Consider the following 22,565-nt stretch of genomic DNA (forward strand, 5'->3'; position numbering starts at 1 on the left):
TGCTTTTCTGATGATGATGTTGAGTTTTTCAATTTCAGCTTTCTTGAGGAGTAGATACGGGGTGCCATATGTGATCCGGCTTATAAGGAGTGCTTGGATTAATTGGACGGTTTCTTGCTCTTTAAGTCCTCTTCTTTCGGTGGTTATACGCCGAATGAGCTGGGTTACTTGTGTTACGGTCTTTTGAAGCTTCGGAAGTGTAGCTGCCCCAGAACCGTCTTTATGTATTGTGAGGCGAAGGACGCGGAGGGAGCCAACTTAAAGGATATCGATTCCATTGAGTCTGACGTTGGGATCTGGAGCGACGTAGCCTGGGGGTCTTCCCCGGGTCCTTGCCTTGAGTATAAGTAGCTCCGATTTTTCGGGGGCGCACTGGAGACCGCATTTTGAGAGGTACTGTTCTATCTGATCGATTGCCTCTTGGAGGGTAGTTTGCTGTTGGCTGGTTGTGGACGCTTTTGTCGATAACGTTATATCGTCGGCATATATTGCATGGCTTAAATCTTCGATGCCATCGAGTTGTTGTGGGAGCTTAATCAGTGCGAGATTGAACAGAAAAGGTGAAATGACTGACCCTTGTGGAGTTCCTTTGTTGGGCATTTCGAACTTGTCGCTTCGGATGTTGCCTATACCCACCGTAGCCGTGCGATCTTTGAGAAAGTCGTGTACGTATTGGTAGGTCCGGATTCCGCAGTTTGTATCTTGGAGATTTTGGAGGATTGCTTCATGCTTCACATTATCGAAGGCTCCTTTTACGTCTATTGTCAAAATAGAGAACTTTTTGTGGAGTTCTAGGTGGTCCAAGAGGTCTTCCTTGAGCTGTAGTAGTATATCTTGTGCTGAGAGGAGCTGTCGGAAGCCAAACATTGTGTCGGGCATGAGTCCCGAGTCTTCGAGGTATGTGGTGAGGCGATTGTGAACCATGTGTTCGAGCAGCTTTCCAGCGCAGGAAGTAAGGGAGATGGGCCTTAGGTTGCTGATTTGTAGTGGCTTGTTGTGTTTTGGGATCATAATTACATTTGCGTGCTTCCATTCTGCTGGGAGCACACCTTTTTCCCAGCAGTTATTCATGTAGTCGAGGAGTCCATTTAGGGCCTTGTCTGGGAGGTTTCGTAGTATCTTGTTGGTCACCTTGTTATTTCCTGGCGATGTGTTACGGGTCAATTTGGCAAGGGCGGCATGGAGTTCAGGAAGCGTGAAAGGGCTGTCGAGGGTGAGATTTGGTTCGCCTTTGTACGGTTGGGGATCGGTAAACTTGGGGGCATTGTCTCCGACAAGTTTACGCTTGATTTCTTCCAGGATTTGTTTGTCTGTTCCTGGTTGGGAGTTAATGATTTTCTTGAGGTCATGTCGTTGCTGGGTCTTGGTTCTGGTGGTAGCTAGAAGGGCTCGCAGTATATGCTAGGTCTTCTTCGTGCTTAGTGTGCCTTGAAGTTGGTCGCACAGTTTATGCCAATTCTTCCTGTTGAGTTGATCTCCGTATTCTTCCGCTTGCTTTGTTATGTGAGCGATCCGTCTCTGCAGTTTGCGGTTAAGTTTCATCTTTTTCCACCGCCTCAGTAGCCCTCTTCTGGCATCCCAAAAATGTAGGAGGTGAGAGTCTACGGCCGGCGTGTCCATCGTGAGTTGGATGACTTTAGTGTGCTTCTCCGCCGTCTTGACCACTTCGGTGAGCCACTCTTCAATGTTTTCGATGTTTTCTTCTATGTCATGTTCTCGGAAGGCCTTCCAATCCGTCAGCTTCGCCGTTCCTGTTCTACTCGGCTTCTTATGGTGCAGGATTTCAAGCTGAAGGATGTGGTGGTCGCTGCCGAGATTTTCTTCCAGTCGGGTCCATTCCGCCTTGGATATTCCTACTGTAAAGGTGAGGTCGGGATTTGTATCCCTGGACACACTCTTGCCTATTCGAGTCGGTAGTTTAGGATCATTCCAGAGGGTGAGGTGATTTTGTTGCGCCGAATCGTGCACTCGCGCTCCTTTCTTGGTCGTGTGCTGGTAACCCCATGCTGTGTGGGGGGCAATAAAATCCCCCATTATTACGAGTTTATGTCCTTTAGATAGTTTTCTGGCTTGCGTGATGATGTTTACAAAGTCGGATAACGGATCCCTGGGTGGGCTATATATGCATAGTACGAATAGTCTTTGGTGTGTCTTCTTCTCAGGTAGCACTTCCACTAGGGTGTGTTCCACGGTTGTTCCCTGAATTGCGGGATCCTGCGTGGTGAGATTTTTCTTCGTCAGGATGGCTGTTCTCTGAGATCCGGTGTGTGTATCATATCCCTGTATGCGCAGATTGGTGTAATAAGTTTCTTGGATAGCGATGATATCTGGTTGTTCCAGTTTGGTCAGTTCTTGGAGGTTTGTTCTTTTGGTTCGAGTAGAGCGACAGTTCCATTGCCACAGCTTCATTGGGAGTTGTGGTAATCTCTTCTTAGTATTACTCGCCATCTTGTTCGATATCGTTCTCTTCGCCCCGGGCCATGGATTCCGGTCTGGCTGCATTGTGGAGGTCTTTACGTGCTTTCTTGCGAGCCGTGTCGGTGTTGTTGAGTAGCTTTTCTACTGTGGCTTTCATTACGTGGTTCTGCTTGGCATAGGACATGAAGTTGCTGAGGTCTTGGAGGGTAGCATGGATAGGGGCCAGCTGAGCGGTGATGTGTTCCAGGAGCTGTTGTGTTATCTCCTTGGCAAAAGTGGCCATGGCCTCCTGTATCTGCTTCCTTACCTCCATTGTTACGATTTCCTTGATTCTTTCTTCCGTAAGGGGTGGTGGGATGTTTGGCATTCCTTGAGGTTTCGAGGCTTGATTGGCGGTGTTTTGTTCTTTGCACCTTTGTATGAGCTTGTCAATGAGGACTTGGTGATTTTGGAGTTGTGCTCGCAGGTCTCGTTCGGTTTCCGTGGGTTCTTGTGCTCGTGTGTTTCCTCCTGCAGCGTCTGCATACGTGACACGCTTTTGTGGGTTGCGTGTACGGGATCCAGATCGTGATCTTGACCGGGGTCCATCGTTTGCTTGACCACTTGATGATTTGGAGTCATATCTGGATCTGCGTGGACTCCGTAGTGAGGTACTGCTCGATTCGGATAGTGCCGGAAAGTCTGAGTCTGAATTTGAGTTCCATCTGCATTGCTGCTCTTGGATCTTGTTTTCCCTTTGCAGTCTGATCTTGTACGGTGGTGGATTTGGCTTCAGTTTATGTCGGCACCCCTTCACTGCTGTCTCATGGGGTTGTTGACAGATCTTACAGCTGGTTTGGCAGTCATGTTCTTCCGGTTGATTTTCCATCCCGCACATATAGCAGAAGTTGATAAGTGGTTTCGGGCAGATATCCTGCCGGTGCCCTAGTTCTCCGCAGGTTCTGCAGTACTGCACAGATTTCCTGTATGGTTTGCAGCGGTAGTCACAGCGTTTATATATGATGTTGTATGGGACGTGCGGTCCGTCGAAGTAGATGAGTGCTGTTGACGATCTTCCCAGCATGCGTGCTGCGAGAACCGTGTATCTTGCGGATACTCGTAGTCCTTGTAGTAGTTCTTCTTCGCTCGTGCCTGGCGGGATGTTGTAGATTACGCCTTTGCTGATGCCCTCTGGGGTCCTGACATGTGCTTTGACTTCGTAAATGGACCCTCCAAGCTGGATGCTGGTGATCTTGAGGAGCATGTCGTACGCTATTTCTTTGTTTGGTGTACTTGCGATGATTATATTCTCGGCATGTTGCACTTGAATCCGGATGTTGTCGTAGAAGTCTTTCTGGGACAACTTGCTGGTTCTGCGTGTGCTCCAAGCGCAGAAGAAATGTAGTGGACACGTATTTCGCTACTCGTTCAACTGCAACTTCTGTAATTTACATGCTTATAATTACCGATATACACCGCAGTATAACTTTCTACGGCCCATTTCTAAGACAACACCGCATTCACTAGAGGCGCTTTTGTCTCGTTTTGAACCATCAGACTCATAGCATGCTGCAAATAAGGAGATAAATGAAATTCGATATTACAACAAAATTACACGAGAAAGCAAAGAAATAAAACGTGCATTTGTTGATTTTTATACCGAACTTCTTGGAAGAAGAATTTATGACCCCGAGCACTTCAAAGCCCACTTTCTAACTCTTATGCCAAGATTAGAGGACACGGTTCGAGAATCACTGGAATCTGAAATTACCGTGACCGAAATTGAAGCAGCAATCGATGACTTGGGTAATGGCAAGTCACCTGGGCCAGATGGACTGGGTGCAGCCATATACAAATTTTTTAAGGCAGAAATGGCAGTGGCTTTACGCCGAGTGATCGCTGAATGCTATGAGAAAAAGCAAGCGCCTCTCTCGTTCAGGACAGCGCAGGTAGTAATGATCCCCAAAACTGACGATCCTGCAAAATTACTTTCAGGTGAGTCCTACCGTCCCATTAGTTTGACCAATACAGATTATAAAATATACATGAAAGTGTTAGCTAGAAGGCTCCAAAACGTTATTAAGTCCCTCGTTGGCCCGCATCAAACCTGTGGCATTAAAGGTAGAACAATTTTTACAAACATACACATAGCAAGAAGTATTCTGGAATGTTGTGACGCAATGCATGACCGCGTAGCTATGATTCAGCTAGATTTACATAAAGCGTTCGACAAAGTTGTACGTGAAGTTCTGTTTTTATTGCTGGAGCACGTAAATGTTGGATCTGTAATTACTGAAGGCGTTAAAATGGTGTATCATGATTGCACAGCCAAATTAGTGATCAACAAAGAATGAAGTATGCCAATTCCTGTGCGGTCGAGTGTGAAACAAGGATGTGCGTTGTCCCCTCTACTTTTTGCGATATACTTGGAGCCGTTTTGTTTACGTTTGCTTGCAACACCATGTATTCGAGGCTTCACTTTTTTCAGCAGTGAAGTTAAGGTCTTAGCGTACGCGGACGACATAGCCGTATTTTGCACTGATGCTAGAAGCGTGCAGGAAGTTGTCAGTGTTGCTAAGGCGTTCTGCACAGCAACTGGTAGCGTGATCAGTTGGTCGAAATGCCTTGGATTTTGGCATGGCAACTGGCAGAGCACCCCCGAGGTGTACTGTAATATGAATTGGACCGTCTCCCCCGGAAATTACCTCGGTGTTCCGCTGAATAACTATCTCAATGCTGATGAATATTGGTCTGAGGAAAATAAACGCGTCAAAAATGCTACCGATAAATGGGGTGGCCATAACTTTTCAATGTTCGCAAGAGCTTCCGTTTGTAATATGTTTTTAATTGCAAAAGTGTTCTACGTGTTGCAAGTGATGGCCATGGCAAGAACTTCGGTTCAAAAAATCCACCGAGTGTTTGCGACCTTTATTTGGGGATCGCAATGGGAGCGTACAAGCCGGTGCAATTTGTTTCACAAGGTGAAAAATGGTGGGCTAGTGCTCTCACACCTGTTTTTCAAGCAGCTGCTAAGCAGATTCTTCTTTGTGCGGGACCAAACTGATGTGTTTTTGAAAACTGTGATCCAAGCACGATTGCAGGATTATCTATCTGACTTTGTCGTGTCATCTGTTTCTTTTGGAGCTGGACCACTCAGTCCTTATTTGCGTGAAGTGGTTACTTCTGTACGCTTGCTCAAGGCAAGGTTCTCATATGAATACTTGTGCGATGTCACGAAAAAGCGTTTGTATTCTGATATTCTCGATGTATTTTTACCATTACCGGTTTACCGAGCTGCCTACAGGCTAGGTCCTGAGCGCGATGTGCGAAAGCGCGTCAAAAAATGCCAGTGAGACCCTCTGCTAAAACGTTCTTTTTTCAATTACATACCGACACTCTCCCTGTAAAGCCATGGTTACAAAGCAAAGGTCTTTTTGTACCTTGGTCGGTAAACTGCTTAATCTGTAATAAGCCAGAATCAATTGAGCATATTTTTATTGACTGCCATGACGCCGTAGTTCTCTGGGACGTCCTGCAAAGAACACTTAAAAAAGAATTGCCGATAAGCCCTTTTGGAATCCGGTTTCTTCCACGTGCAGAAACAGGGGAAGCGCCGAGTGATATGCTAATGCTGCTTTGCATGCACAGCGTACGGAAGACGAGAATGCACATCAGACATTGTCATATACAGGCTCACTCAGCAAGACACTATTTTGTTGAGAGCATTATATACACACGAGACTTGTTCAGAGCACTATGTGAACCCCCGGAATGGCTTCCTGTACTAGACCAATTGGCTTCTGTGAAGCCCTTTTAAACACCTTACATTGGCCGAGCTGTGGCTGGTGTTTTTAGAATATGTACATGTCGTGTAATTGATCTTTTTGTTTGCGTTTGTGAAAAGGCAATAAAGAAAAAAAAAGACTCATGGCTGAGTGGTAGCGTCTGCGTCTCACACTAAGAAGACCGTGGTTCGATTCGCACCCAGCCCATTTTGCACGGTGTTTTTATTTATGAATTGCCTTCCGGGATTTCACGCTCATGGCCAACGCCGCCGACACCAGCTTTTCTGCGACACTGGCTCCTTAATGCTGTCGTGTTAAAATTAATGAAAAGCTTATCTGTGATTCCCGTAACGTCATGCACAAAATTCGATGCGAGGTGTCTCAGTAGGAATATTTACCCTTCTTTACGAGAATTTACCCTTCTCGAGGCACGTTTAACTGCCAGATCACTCTTTTCAAAGCGTTAGCGCCGTACTCTCGCATTCTGCTTGCCAACGCACCCGTGCACGCGAAGAAGGGGGAATCTTTTTCATCCATTAATTTGGAATGTACGCTAAAGGAATTAATGAGAGTCCGGGACGGCTGATGTGCCTGCAGGACATGCAGTGAGGGTGGGAAGCGCAAATACATGTTCTCTACTCGAAAATCCAGACGCTGGTCAGTGCTTGTTGTTTCCTCCGTCTGCGAATCATGGGGGTGAGTGGAAAACGAATAAATCCAGTTTCTTTCGGGCCGTCACTCAAGTAGCCATTATGATTGACTTATTGCCCTTCTGGGCATCCGCATGAGCTGACGTGGTGTCAGTTGTCCACCCAACGTTCGAAAACTTCACCGCACGGAGGACCCTTAACTCGGTTTCATAAATCCCCAGAGACGTACTCACTTTGCGAACCCCACGTAGATATTTTTTCATATTTTTTTTTCCTTTTCCGCACCTCACAGGACCACAATGTTGCCGGAGCGGGCCGTGCCTTGTATGCGTGTGTTGTGACACTGTGTTACTGCCCACAAGTGGCCGCTCTTCTGTCTTCCTTCCGGGCCCCATCTCCATTGTTCACCCAGCCGCCCTATTCAACTTACCGTCTCTGCTATTAAAATGGTGGCACGCGCACTGGTACTGCGCAGCGACCGTTCCCTCCCTCGCTGCCTCATGTCGACGGGAACCTATAGCTGCCGCTATTAGCCGCTCCACTTCCGTTCTCCAACTTATGTCACCCTCCTCGTTTATTCCTTCTCACTGGTATCTTTGCCCTACATGCAATGGACTCCGCCTTCCTGTCACCCTGCATCGTGGGGACCCATAAGGCAGCTGTAAATCTTCGAAAACGCCGAGAAAATGTCAAGCACTGTGAGACCTGTCCCTTCCGATTTGATGAATATCAGAACGGGCGCCCAGTCTGCTGTAGTCACTCTCAGTGCAGAACTGCCACTTTCTTGAAAACCCTACGGAATATCATACCGGTCTAAACTGTTGAAATAAATGCTTCTTCGGTTGACCTTGTAATATCGCTCAAGTTATATATATATATATATATATATATATATATATATATATATATATATATATATATATATATATATATGTATATATATATATATATATATATATATTCAGAGAGATACAGACCGACCCGGCAGCCGACATCAAGCCCGGCAATGCAGGCAATGGCAGCTTTGCAATAAGATATCGCTAGAGCTACAACATGAACGATACTTTTTTGGGTGTGGAGCGACAGGTCTGGCGAATTTAAAAGATTAGAATATGAAGGGTACACTGAAGAATAAGTTGAAGGATGATTAAGGTTAACACATAGGAAGAACTTATTGAAATATGTACGTAACTAAGTAACAAAAGAAACGAAGAATAAAGTACAACATTTGGTGCTTTAACAAGTACGTAGGAAAAAAAAGAAGTGCACGTCACCTTCAGCGAGTCTAAAATTACACATTTATTGGTATTATTACTGAGTCAACTTGACATAACATCTCTTGAATCCTGCAGAAGGATGATTTCGTTCGACTTCTTGTACAGCTGTCTTGCAGGGAACATAAACTGATGATACAAATAAATGTGCACAACAATTACATCACTGCTAGGAGAACAGTACATATTCCAAAGAGCAACACTTATGCCAAGTTTTCTCAAGGACAAATGAAGATTGTAACTTAAAACTGTGACAAACTAAAGCGTGCTTTGATTCTGTTCATTTCTTGTTATCTTTCTCAGCAACTGGCTGACACTGGCGATGAAGGATTCCCGGTTTGGTGGAAAGCTATGACGAAGGCTAAAGAAAATTAAAAGAGAGGGCTGGGCCAAGACAGCCCCAGGCTTAATTTTCACACTATATTTCAGAAGTGTTACTTCGTGTTTTGAAAGGCGTTGTTGAAAGTGTACACTACTGTTGTACTCGCTATATTTTTGCAGAATAATTCGCGTAAAGTGGGTTCGCCCTTTAAACTCTTGAAGCCCTTGACATGCTGCGGACTTCTTTCTCTCATTTCTGTGATTGTTCTTACTTTAGCATTGTTACGTGTCAAGACCACCATAGGTCTTACTTGAACGTGTTTCATGTGTCAGACTACCGCCATTCTTATCCAGACGTCAACGCTGCGTGGACAACGGCTAAAAGCACTCACCACACAATTACCTGGAAACTGGAGAAAAGGATGAACGGGAGGGAACCACGACAACGAATCGATAGGCGCAGTTAATTAGACGAGTCAAATTACCACCCATCCATGGGCACTTACCCAGGCGTCAAGATATCGTGTACACCTGCTGTTTCAAGGTTCCACGAAAGGACCTCAGCCGTCTTTGCCTGGCAGACTGAGCAAAGACGAAAGACAGCGTGTAGATCGGCTGTTGCAGGGTCCCACGAAATGCCCTCAGCCCACCCTTTACCTGGCCGACTGAGCGAAGAACGGGAGGGGACAACGACGAACGAATCAGGTGTCTCCGGATGACTTCTTTCCACGCATTCCAAACCAGTTTCTTCGAGGCGGAGTTACTGCGGGTTATGGTGAGCATGGGGCGCGGTATCGCAAGGGAGTACACGATGGCGATTTGCTGCTGGACAGTTATCAGATTCTCTCGTCCATTCGCCTAGGGAAGACGACGGGATTAAAAGCAGCGACTTTTCCAGAGCCGGGAGAGAGGGTCCTGATGTGAACTGAGACGTTTACCTTGCTCCTAAATGGAGTGGGCTTCCGTACTGGGGCCGTGTAACCAAGCTAATCAACCATTTTTCCTCCATTGTCTACAGTTTGACGTAGTAGTCGATGGGCTTGGTAGATTACATGCACTGAACGCCACCCTAGCCGCGACAGGATATCATGTTTATACGGGCGTTAATACCAATATTAGTGGCTACTTTTTTTCACGTCAAGCTTCCATTGTCCCGATCCTTCCCCTTGCCAGTTGCTGCTGCGGCTGGCAGTTGCTATCTTGGCGATTAGGTCTTGCTTTATTTCAGGGCCTTCTTAATGAAAGTAGTATAGTCGTCTCGCCGACGTCGTCTTACCATTGTCATCTCTGCTGGCTCCTTGCATGTTTGCTCAGCGAACGGGTGTAGCGCAAATTACTACTATCTGATATAAAGAGAATCGAGGTGGCCTGCATTAGCAGCTGATGTATGGAAACGCGCGTGAACACCACCGCCAACACTCAACCCTTCTCATTCCGTCGTCATCTTTTCATCGCCTTCATGCCGTTGTGATCATTCGTACGTTGGCAAGTCATCGTCATCCCTCCTCCCTCTTTACTTTGTCACTGCCACTGCACTATCATATCGCCGTCGTCAGGCTTCTATTGTTGAGCTGTTGTCGTCAAACTGTCACTGTCGTTCTATCATCGCCATGCTTTCGTTTTCATTGCGTCGTCGTCACACAGTACTTGCCATTCCTCCATGGTCGTTCCATCGTCATCGCTTTGTCGTAGAGAATTCCCTGTCGTCATCACATTGTGGAATCACCGTTGTCCTGAAGTCATCGGCGTCATTCTAGACCGTCACTTCCGTCGCCATACCCTCCTCCTCATGCCGTTATCGCCATGCCATCGGCGTCATTCCACCTTCGACATTACGCTGCCACGCCGTCACCATCATGCCATCGCCGTCATCCCTTGGTGGTCATGCCGTAGTCGTCACTTCGTTGCCGTCATTACATCATCGTCACTTGACTATGGTCATGCCGTCGTTATTATTCAGTTGTCGCTGTTGCGCCGTCATCGCACCTTCATCTTTATGCTGTTGTTGTTCTTGGATTTCCCTCATTGATCATTCATTCGCCATGATGCGTGACATGTGCACGATCGAGCTCCAACGTTCATATACGCCAAGGTGGTGCGCAGCGAAAACGTGTCTGATTGGTCGTGCATCGTCTGCTTACAAATGCTGGCTAAAAATAACAAAAAATTATGCCGTTTTACCTGCCAAAACAACGATCCGATTGTGAGGCAGGCATTAATGGGCGACTGGAGAATAACTTAGACAACCTGGAGGTTTTACTGTACTTCGCTATGAAGCTATAGCGTTCTTCACAAACAACAATGAAGGCTTCACCTGGTGCGAATCCCACAGAGAGTGAAATCGGTTGATTGTATTATTGGCACAGTTATTCAGAACCAGAATTGCACTTGATACCTTTAGGTTACATATAATCCCAGGAAATTGATGGTGGCGTCAATAACCCAGCTATCCAACTCAGGAAAAAAGCGGAGTACCTGCAGGAATTGCTGTTGTTGTCATTTCGGATAATCCGCAGGAAGACGCGCCGAATCCATGAATTCACGCAGCCAATTCGGCGAATCAGCCTTGTTGACACGGCTAGAGTACGCCGTGTCTGCTTGTCTCGCGCCGTAACAGGAAGAAAAATGCGAACCGCATGAGTACCGCGTAGCCCCGCATTTATTGCAGGCCATGGTACCTTAAGCTAAGCAAACGTTATCATCGCGAGCACACTCCATCAGCCATCCCAGCACTAAAATAAAAACGAAGCCCATGCAGTGTTGTACGCTGTAAATCAAGGCATTTGGAGCGTCTAGCCGGCCGCCTAGCCCATTTAGCGATCTTAATGTTCCGTGTCGTTTCACCAATATCGTCGCGACAAGTAGCAGCGCTCGGTTTTTTTTTTTTTGGTGCTACCCATCGCTATCAGCCATTCCTATCAGTTCTTTTAGTGTACAATCTGTGCATGCCGATTTCTTCAGTACGTCTAATGAATAGTTGTTTGCTCACGTCACTTCTTTCCGCTTCTTCATGGTACGCACTACTTCTGACCCGGCAGGTAGCATAGGACATCCACGAGGCGTGTACGCACCTGACTTCTCTCTCGCGCATGGCCCTGAACGAGTTCCGCCATCTGGCACTGCCGTCGTAACGTTTACGCGTGGTTCATGCGCAAAACAGTATTACGACTAGATTGAAAATGCATCACGTAGGGTTTCATATCACGAATGTTCAAGCGGAAGATATTTACAGAATTATTTTCGTAATTGAACAAGAGCCACTCCGAGTGACCCAAGTTGAAGTTCCTGAGGTCACACTGACATTCCAGTGTGAGGCGTAACAAAGATTCTACTACGCCTATTTTTTATTCTCAGAATCAACCGATAATAGCGAAATGGAGATAATGAGGCTTTTCAAAGCTCCACAATTCCTATAGTTGCTAGATTTTAACCTCCTCTCCTAAATACAACTTTTTATCTAAATAAAATTTTTTCCTCAATGATTCGTTTTCCTCGCATTTGAATATAAATATCAGAGTATGCCATAAGCTAAGGCTTTCTTTTAAGGAGTGCTAATCACATGATAAAAGGCAAGATCTCAGCCTAGAAGCCCGTTGAGGGAGAGAACATGTGGATTTGGAAGAAACATCACAGCGCGTTCGACCTGTTTTATGACCAGAATCTGTCAAATCAGTCCACGTACAACGAATAGTGAGTGTGTGTCCCGTGTCATCTTTTCCTTGCATTGCAAGGCCGAAGAGAATGAGCAGGTGTAGCACAAAGGAAGAGCGCCAAAACAGTATAGTTAGAGGCATAAGCTACATTCATTGCTTACGCTAAACATCCAGTTTTCCACGCCGCTTAGAAAGCGAGCTAGAAAATAAAATCACAGCGCATCACCACAGAGCTCTTAAAACGCCCAAGGCTCAACTCGCATGAGAACATTTCTTTAGGGGCTTCGGCTCGCATAGCTAAAGACAAAGGTCGCAAATGAAAACATACACAGACGAAGTACACAGGTCCTGCCTACTTCGTCTCTGCCTGCTTTTTTTGTACCCATTCTCGAATTAGCACTTTGGGGAAGATGACCTTTTGTTAACAGGAGAATGCGAGGTGACATGAATTTTTAACGCAGCTAATTGCGTCGAGCATAATTTTCTGCTGGCCAGAAAGCGACCTCGCGAGATCCTCAATAGCAGTGGTCATACGTCCACCACAAAAACCTTTTCACGCTCATAAAAACTCGCAAGCAGGCGCGCACATGCTGGCGCCCCACATCCAAGCACGTCGCCGGCTCCGTACCAGGGTGTACAAGTTCACCTGAACTGAACCGAAAACTGCAGTTAAATGGCTAGTTACAAAACTTTCCCTGTTTCAACAGAGTTAAAAAAAGTGTCCCCAAAAGCCCCCCTGTTTTTCGGGTCTTGACGTCCGTATTTGGGTAGGGCCGAAGCCCTTCCTGTATTAGAGTCAGTACCCTTATACGTGACGACAAGTAGCCTAAGCTTAAGTGACGCCTCGTGTTGGTGTTTGAAGTGTTATGTACTGGGGTAAACAATTAGGGAAAGTTAGGATTAGTTATCGACACTGTGTATATGAAGAAAATGGAATAAAACAGACAAAAATAAGGTTAGCGAACAAGTGTCGCAAATCAACTTAAAACTATGATGCTCCCTAGCAAAGTTCGCACAGACAGCCAACCCACGTCCCTTCTTGACAAACCCAGAGATTCCCCGGCCCTTACCGTTTCCCTGCAAAGCATGGATCTGGCTCCGAAAGCCATGCCATAGATGCCCACTGTCTTATCAGGAAAGATCTCCCGTAACGCCGCATATTTTCTTTTCTTTGAGGCACACATACGAAGAAGTATGTCTTCATTGGCATCCCAGGTGACGGCAAAGTCTACAATTGTCACTTGGTTACCATCCTCAACTACAAGATCGGGTCTTAGGCGAACGTTGTCTTTTGTTACGAGGAGTCGAACCGGAAATGAACCATTATTTTCCCGCGATTTGGGAACTGAACCAGAACCAAGCTTTATTCGATGAACCCTCGCGAACCGGTTTGACGAGTGGTTCAGAAGGGCCTATGAAGCATCTCCTAGGTAATGTGAGAAAAATAACGTTAAAACATGATTCAACGCCTCCCGTATCCAATAAGTAAACAATTATCACGATTCAAGCATACCTCAAATAATTTAGAGTAACCACAGCTCGCCATTTTTACACGTAAAACCACAAAATATATTTAACCTTAGTTAACTTCGTGGAGGAGAGGTAGAATATCCTGCTTGTAATCTGAAGGTCGTAAATTAGAATCTTCCTCAAGAACACTACATCTAAAAAACGCAGATGCCAAGTTCGGCTATACTAGTCCAGGTGCAGCCAAATCAGGAAGGCTCACTAAGCCTCAACGAAAGAAACTCCCTTACCAGAACTGAAATTGGTCTCCCTGGTGCAGTATTCGGCCACTACCTCCCTCATGATTCCTATAGGTATTCCACGGCCCTCAGTCGCGAGCAGCTGCGGAGCACCTGAACAAAGCGGCAGTCAGACATGCAACGTAGCAGACTGTGCTAAGAATCTTTAGACCCGGACAGACCACCACTGGAAACTGACCCAGGCAACGTCCAACACACGAACCCTCTCGAGGGAAGATAGCCTAGGAGAAATCTTTGAGGAACTATCACAGATTGTTGAGGGTATTATTGACCTTAGTGACAATAGAAGAGCTGGTGAGGCTAATCGAGTACTGACTAACGGCCACGTCCTCTGCTCCAGCGGACTCCCAGATTAGAAGCACTACGCGGTAGGATTCATAATCCATAAGAACACAGCTGAAGCGTTGATCAATTCTACAGCATTAATGAGAGAGTATCAGTAGTCGTAATAAAGCGAAATAGGAGGTACGGAATAAAGGTAGTACAACCTTACGGGGAACCCTCCAGTCACAAAGATGAAGAAGTAGAACAGTTTTATAAGATGCTGAGTTACCGATGAGCAAAGTGCAAAATCAGTATTCTGTAGTCATGAGCGCCTTCAATGTAAAAGAAGGAGAAAATCAATCTGGTCAAGAAGGAATTAGTAACACGGCAACTATTATAGCAACACTAGAGGAGAGATTTTGTAGAATTGACGGAAGGGAATAAGCTCCGAATGTTGAATACATACTTCGGGAAGCTCAGGAACAGAAACTGTACCTGGAGAAGTCCTAATGGAGAAAGAAGAAATAGATTTGATACGTTCTGCCGATTCAAGCACAGCGCAGGAGGTAGGAGTGTTGGGTAGGGCAATATGTGCTGGCCATAGGTTAGGGAGGTCCAGGATTTACCTCAATATGAAGAATGAACGAATAAAATTGGTAACGAAGCAACACGCCTACGTATGCGCAGTAAGCGTAAAATCAGACCAATTCAGGCAGCTGCTTCCAAACAAATACGCAGCCTTAGAATCGAGAGATGAAGATGACATAAAGATAATGAATGAAACCCTAACCAGGCTGGCTTCATAAGCAGCAATCGAAGTGGGAGGTAAGCACCAAGTAATCATTTGAAGTAGTAGGTAAGCTCTCCCAAATGGGGAAGGACCTAATAAACAAAGCCCCAAAAATTAAAGTATCAAAATCAATAGAGTTCTCACCACACAGATAGAATTCTCTGAACTGTCAAAACTCATCAACAAGGAGAAAGTAAGGGATAATTGTAATTATAACGTGAGAAAGACTGAGAATGCAGTAAGAAATGGCCGCAGCATGAAATTATAAGAAGAAACATGTCATAGAACAAGCCAAGATGTATGCACTGGAAGATACGCAGAGTAATATCGTCAGCAGTTTCGAAGGTATAGTTACAACATCGGAACATTTCTATATTGACCTGTACAATACGAATGGCAGCCAGCGCCCCTCCATTTGAAGTAGTAATGAAAAGGATACAGATGCATTTCTGTACCTAGAGATGAACTTAGGAGAGTCTTGCAATATATGAACCGGAGAAAAGCGGCGGGAGAGGATGGAATAACAGTCGATTTTATCAAAGATGGAAGAGATATGATGCTTGAAAAGCTTCCCGCCCTTTTTACGAAATGTCTCACGATTTCAAGGATTTCAGTGAGTTGAAATAATGCCAACATTATAGTATTGACCCAATATTGCCCCAATAGAAAAATATCACTCAAATATTTAGGTGTTGAGCCGCCAAAGAATGGTTCTTGGTCATAACATGTCAATACCGTAGTTAGAAGTCCGGGGCATGACCTTGGCTTCCTGCAACAAAGTTTAAAACACGGAAACGTAAAAGAAGCAGTGTACAAAACAAGTACTACCTATTGTGGAGCATGCGTGCCCTTTGTGGCATCCGTTTTTTTTATTTGCATATGAATGCACTAGAAGTAATTCAGTCTGTTACGGCAAGCTTCGTCCTGGGGACATACAACCATTTAGAAAAACGTTAGAGCAAGAAAAGTGAACTTGACTGGATCCTTTTCCTTGAACAATGAAGTAGGTTACATCTTAAGGTGTTTTACTCAATCTGCCATAATAAAATGGAAATCTGCTCATCAGAGTATCCGAAGTAGAGCCCTGCACGGGCTGGTTTTCAAGGTCCGGGCCCGGTCAGAGCCCGAAAGTACCATGCGTTGGCCCACCGAACCTGGCCCGGTGCTTTTAAACCTCGCCTCTACCCAGCCCGGGTTCGATAGGATCTGGCCTAACCCAGCCAGGTCGGGTGCTGTTCGACCCATTAGCCTTTCAGCCTGTGCGAAGCTAGGTCAAGTTCTCTGTTATTGCGAAGATGCTCTCATGTGATCAGCGGTCGCTTCAAGCTGCATCAAAGGAGCTTTTCTGCCCTGCGTTCCCTCTTGTTGGTTGTTTTAACTCTGATGGAATCAACCATTTCATTTCATTTCATTACTAGCCCAAGACGCACAAATTATTATGTGCATATTTGGTTTGAAAACACACATATCACACACTTAACACAAACATCGCTGAAATATTTAGGTGTTACGCCGGCACAGAATGGCTCTTGGTCAAAACATTTTAATATTGTAGTCAGAAACGCTGGGAATAACCTTGGCTTCCTGTAACAAAGTTTAAAACACGTAGCATTAGAGCAAGGAAAGCAGCGTATAAAACAAATTTCAACAATTGTGGAACTTGCTTACGGGATGCTTTTTTCATCGACTATTACGAATATAGGGAGGGATCAAGCTGGCAACAGCCATCGGGAGTGGCGCAATGGCAGCTTGCATTTAGGGAAGAAGATATAGATACGTAGGTCCGTTGATCACCATGCTCGTGCTTTATTCAAAATGTGACACGAACAGCCATACTATATTCTTTAAATAGTTTTGCGGCAACATACTATAGCGAAGTCATAGATGAACACTGTCGTACACGCCGACAGCCATTTAATCACACTTTTGCATCTCATATAATCATTCAGATGTACAGTGATGTAACTAGAGCAAATAAATTTGGCGCATATATAAATTTATATACGATGATCTATTCGCTTTCAGGAATACCGTAATACGCGGCCAGTAGATGCTTTGTTAATTAAACGGAAATTCGTGTTTCGCAAGGTTAACGCTCATGTGCAATCGTATTTTTTAACATGGAGCATGCCATCCTTATCTATTTATTTGGCTTCATTATAATTATGTCAGCTTTTCAGTCAAAAATATATGCATGTTTGTTTCGTTAAATATTTAAATTTGACCTCTCTCTAATTTTGCTTCAGTTCAGTGCATGTGCAAGGCAGGTACCGTAGTTGTTCTTTTTCCCGTCAGATCAGAATATGATCTGTTTGTTTGACAAAGGCAATGACAATGATATTTACTTACGCAGCACTACAGCGTAAGTAAGTACAATGTAAGTGCGTGGTCTTTATTCACGTGAATTTGCAGGGAACAGACCTAGGGCTAGAAAAAGAATAAACAAGGCGGTGAACTTGGGGAGTGGGTGGCGTAACATGTAAAAATAGCGCGCAAACGAAAAATGCACTGATACAATAAAGTTTTCTGCGTTCTGTTTTCTTTGTAACATCCATCTCACCAATTTCGATGACGAATAATATGACGGCATGTACAGGGAAATCATGTGTGTCAAATCTAAGGAAGACACCAACACGCATGAAAATAATATGTAAAGGCTAACTCCTTGGTTGTAAATTGCCAAATATGTTTGAAAATATGAGCTGACACCAGTAAAGCTTGACGAGTTAATGAATTTGTTAATGACAATGGCCCATGTGGAAGACGTGATGGTAAAGCGGGCCGGCTAAGTAATATTTACACGTGTGAAGCTCGCCATAAAAACAGGCTGTTATGTAAAATAACTCAACCTTGTTTTAAGATTTCCTGCACTATACAATGTATAAAGAATGCCTACTACAGTATAGTTTCACTGGTTAGACACCTTCAATAAGTAGTCACTTTCAGGCGTAGTGAAAGAATATGCCGTGGAAAAATACACCATCGAACGTTTCATTGCACGGAATCATCTTGAAGTAGCAATATGAAGATCCCATGCACTATGGAAATAAATGTTACGTAAAGCACTCTGCAGGCATGCTAGCTATGTAGAGCAGTTTAGGAGTATTCCAAGTTTTACCAATCGAACCAACGCTTTTCTGCACGTGAAAGAATGGGGCATGTTTAAGACGAGTGTGTGTTTAGCAGGACGGCCGCCCGAACACTACATTGGTGACGGTGTTTATATACAGGCAACGGCGCGAAGGCTTGTTTTTCTTTAATTCAAATAAAGCTGGAAACTGGTTTTGTTACGACTTGGACCAATCCTGAAGGCGATACAGTTTAACACGGCGTCTCAAAGTGCGAGCGGCCATGAGAGAAGAATGGGTATACTGGTACGCTCTCTTATTTAATGTGAGAGCACTATTTTGGCTCAATGTGCGACCCCTCCATGGCAGAAAAACGGCACACATATTACGTCATCTTCATCTCACAAAAAAAAATCAAAAAGTCGCCACGGTAAGGATTCGATTCTATGCCCCACCGGCACTGCTTCCGCTCCGTAGCCGAGCGCGCTAACCACTACGCCACCACTGCTTTTGTTTTTCTTTATTGCCGGCTGTGACATACACAAACAATACACAAAAAAGAAAACAAGTCAACCAAATTTTTGCTGGCTCGACATATTAAATTTTTTTCAATGATGCAGGTTTATCTAGCATGTCCATTCATGTTGGCTGTTCAGGGAGTGCCCAATGGACATCCCTGAACCGTACTACAGATTCAATGAAGTGATCCCGTGTAGGTCGCGAATTAACATCAGCATTGTTGAGCTGCGTTCTAGCTTTCCACGAACTGTGGAGGCCCAGGAGCATTACAGCGTTATACAGAAAAGCCTCCGTTTCCACCGCTAAGAACCTTATTCCATGTGGATATAAAGGTAACTCTTTCTTTAAAGTCCTTTGTAGCACATCCCAGAAAAAGATAGGATCCCCGCAATCTAGAAACGCATGCTTCACGTTTCAGGTTTCTTGCATAAGAAGTAGTTAATGGACGACGGGACAAAAATACTCCTGTTATGCGTCCATCTTTTACCTGATAATGTATTAGTGTGTAATTTAAAGAAAAACTTTTTAACCGAAGGGTGTGCTGGCATACTTTTAACCCTTTTGGTGACGTCTCCTGGGCCTCGACGGTTTGACATACGATAAATCGATACAGGGAGCATAGTGTCCATTAGGTCCTTGTACAGTTTTTTTCCTAATAGTATTGGCGAGATTGCACAAGCAACATTCTCTACGCAAGCACGACTTCTCGCAGGTAACCATCAACGGCACCATGCATTGTTTCACACGAGCATACAACAAATCCTGGAAGGTGACGACATAGAAGCACTTGCATGACTGTGCGAAGGAACAAATCATTCTGATCGCGAAGGTACATAAAGCGTGACACAACTTGTCAAAAAAATAAATGTGCCAACCCAAGGCCCCCTTTCTTGAGTGGCAAGAATGAGTTTGTGCGGCTGGTCCTTTCCCAAGTCGATGCCCATATGAACAGAGCGAAGGTACGGTGGATGTTTTGGATGTTAATCCGCGAAGCACACAGTACATTCATGACATACAATATTTTGAACATAAGAAATAGGTTCCAGACTGTGGCGCACGAGAAAATTTACAGCTGTCGCCCCTGCCACACGTTAGCCTTTACCTTTGCTCTCGCCACTTGTTCATTCCAGTACCGCTCAGGGTCGCGATAAGAGTCGAAAGGCACGCCGAAGTAGGTTGCTGCCGTGGTTGACCACCGAATTCAAGCGAAGTAGTCTGACGTTTCTTCCTATTCTCCATGCCAAAACCCATAACCCTTCTCCCAGTTTATTTGCGCCCCGGGGCACTTGCAGAAGTATTCAACAACCGCCGCGGCCTCACAAGTACTATTTCTATTTGAACAGAATGTAACGATGTCATCAGCATACGCCAATATTTTCACCTGTGTTGACTGTAACTTGAAGCCAGTTATCCGTTCATTGTTTTAGATGGCCTTGCACAAAGGCTCAAGGTAAGCCGTGAATAGCAGGTGTGACAGCAGACATCCCTGCCTCACAGAAGACAGAACTTGCACGCTGTCTGTCAGGTCCCCGTTTACAATGGCCCGAGTTGAGTAGTTAGCATGCACCATCCTCACACCGTCTGTTATTACGCTGCCTACGTTGGAATACTTCAATATGGCGAAGAGAACATCGTGGGAAACGCGGTCGAAGGCTTTAGCGAGATCTAATTGCATCATAGCCACTCGATTGCCAAAGAGAGAGAGAGAGAAAGGCAAAAGAAAGACATGGAGGTTAAACCGAGATTATCTCCGGTTGGCAACCTTGTACTGGGAGAGGGGCAAGGGGATGGAATAGGTGAGAGAGAGAAGGATAAAAAACGAAAAACCTAAACATACGCATGCACCTTACACGAACTTTGATCTCCAAATACATCAAAACATTCTAGCACACTTCGAGCTACGTGTATGTTCGTGGCGATGCTTCTACCCTTTATACCACAGGTCTGATGCGTGCCAACCAGCCTCGTTATCACAAACTGCAATCGTTTGGCCAACACCTTCATAAATATCTTATAGTCGACGTTGGTAAGGCTTATCAAGCGATAAGACTCCACTAACTTACGTTTTTCAGGTGCCTCAGTTTTTGGGATGAGAACGATGTGCGAAGGTGTGAGGGACAGTGGTATATGTTTTTGCTGATACGATTCGGCGTTAACATTGACTAAAATCTGGGCTATAATTGTTTTGAATGTTTTATGAAATGCTACTCCTAGGCCGTCAGGGCCGGGTGCTATATCAACAGGTAGTGTATCTATTGCGTCCTCTATTTCTTTCATGGAAATTGGCAGTTCCAGACGCGTTCTTCTTCATCCAGCTTTGGCACTAACGACAGAAATTCTGCTTTAAAGCCCCCTATACTGGTGCGCGGTTGACCAAGCAATTCTTTGAAATGATCAGCTACGACACGTTTGATTACATTGCGGTCCTCTGAAACATCATTCCTGCTTCTTATTTGCCGTATTTCCTTATTGCAAGCGCATCGTTTTTCGTCCGATAACGCACGTTTGTGGGCGTTTCACCGGCCCACAGCTTCTCGGCCCGTGCACAAATAACCGCGGCTGTGTACTTTTCTGCATCAATTCTCTCCAACTGAATTTGTATGTTTCTTAATTCGTTGCTGCATGTACCTGTTTTACCCGTAAGAAATTCAAGTTGCTCACGAAGTTGAATGCTAGCATTGGGAAAAGCAGAAAGAGCGAGCGAGAGGCGAGAGGACCAAGAACGGCGGCGTCATCTAAGTAACAAATACAGATGGACCAGTTGAGGTTATGAACGTGGTTGTCCATCATGCATTCAAAAGTAGATGGAGCATTACATAGGCCGAAGGGTATAAATTTGAACTTGTTTAAGCCATTTGGTCTTATAAAAGCGGTTTTCTCGCGGTCGATGTCGTCGACACAGTCTGCGTCGTAACCGGAACCAACGTCGATGGAAGAAAAGTATTTCACACCATGGAGGCAGTCCAGGGCGTCATCAACGTGTGGTAGAGGATAAACATCTTTCTTGGAGATCCATGTCCATGTCCATGTCTTGGTGATCCATGTTTATGTTGAAGTGCCGGTAATCCACGCCGAAGCACTCGCTGGCCTCCTTTTTAACTAGAACGACAGGGTAAGCCCAAGGACTCGATGATGGTTCAACTATTCATCGAGAGAGAATCTTCTCGACCTTTGTTTGAATGACTCGTCGTTCGTGCAAGGACAGACGGTATGGTCACCTGTGAATCGGGTGAGCGTCACCGATGTCAGTATGGTGTGTCGTGAGAGAGGTCTGGCCTAAAGGGTGACCCAGGTCAAAAATGTTGCTGAACGCGGAGAGCAGCTGGCATAAGTAATTGGCATGATGAGGCAGAAGTTCAGGAGCAATAACGTTTGTGAGCTAAGGAAGAACAGCCGGCAAAGAACAGTCAACGGGAGACGGCGTAGTACACGGAGCCGAGGCTGAAAACAGGCAAACATGGGAGAAAGACAGCGTATCTCTATGCCTTGTGGTAGGACGTGGTCACTGATTCCCTAGCTGACGAGATGAAGGCTGGTAGAGTTGTTTGTGATACTGATGACGGTTTGCGGAAGGGCAACGTCATGATCAAGGAAGATTTCTGAGTGAAAGTGAAAGATTCCCAGGTTTCAAGCGATTCCAAGCGATGGCAAGCTAAATTACTTTGAGTCTGTTCAGTTACGTTCACTTGCCTATTTTTAACGTTTGGCTCAAGTTACGTGGGAGACCCTGTATTACGCATACGGATTTACATTTTTTGACTGTGGGTATGACTTGCTGTTGAATTGACACCACGTAATTATTCGTATTTCCATTAAAGATCATATTTCCCGATATCTCTGAGCTAAACTTAAGGCGTAGGTTTGTCGCTGCGTTGCCACAAATATTCGCAAGTGTCTAGATTACATGCACTGTCCGCTTGTCGCGGAACGTCGTCATCATACATCAGTCCGGGGACCTTCTGTTGCGCGATTTGTCAAATACTCCCATAACATAAACCAGACCCTAATTCACTGTTTTCCGCCCCCCCCCCCTTCTCGCCTCCTCCCCCCCCCCCGCCCATACTACAATGCAATTTCG

At 45.2% G+C, this 22,565-nt stretch overlaps 1 protein-coding gene across 1 annotated transcript in view; it reads left to right on the forward strand.

The window, feature by feature from the left end:
• Window positions 1-6,872: 6,872 nt before the first annotated feature.
• LOC135917371 (uncharacterized) overlaps window positions 6,873-22,565 on the forward strand; it is a 208,983-nt gene continuing 193,290 nt past the window's right edge. The window contains exon 1 of the mRNA XM_070533230.1: window positions 6,873-6,878. Within this exon, the coding sequence (XP_070389331.1) occupies window positions 6,873-6,878 (6 nt within the window). The remainder of the gene's footprint in view (window positions 6,879-22,565) is intronic.

The sequence above is a fragment of the Dermacentor albipictus genome, chromosome 2 (assembly GCF_038994185.2).
Source record: "Dermacentor albipictus isolate Rhodes 1998 colony chromosome 2, USDA_Dalb.pri_finalv2, whole genome shotgun sequence".
Classification (NCBI taxonomy): domain Eukaryota; kingdom Metazoa; phylum Arthropoda; class Arachnida; order Ixodida; family Ixodidae; genus Dermacentor; species Dermacentor albipictus.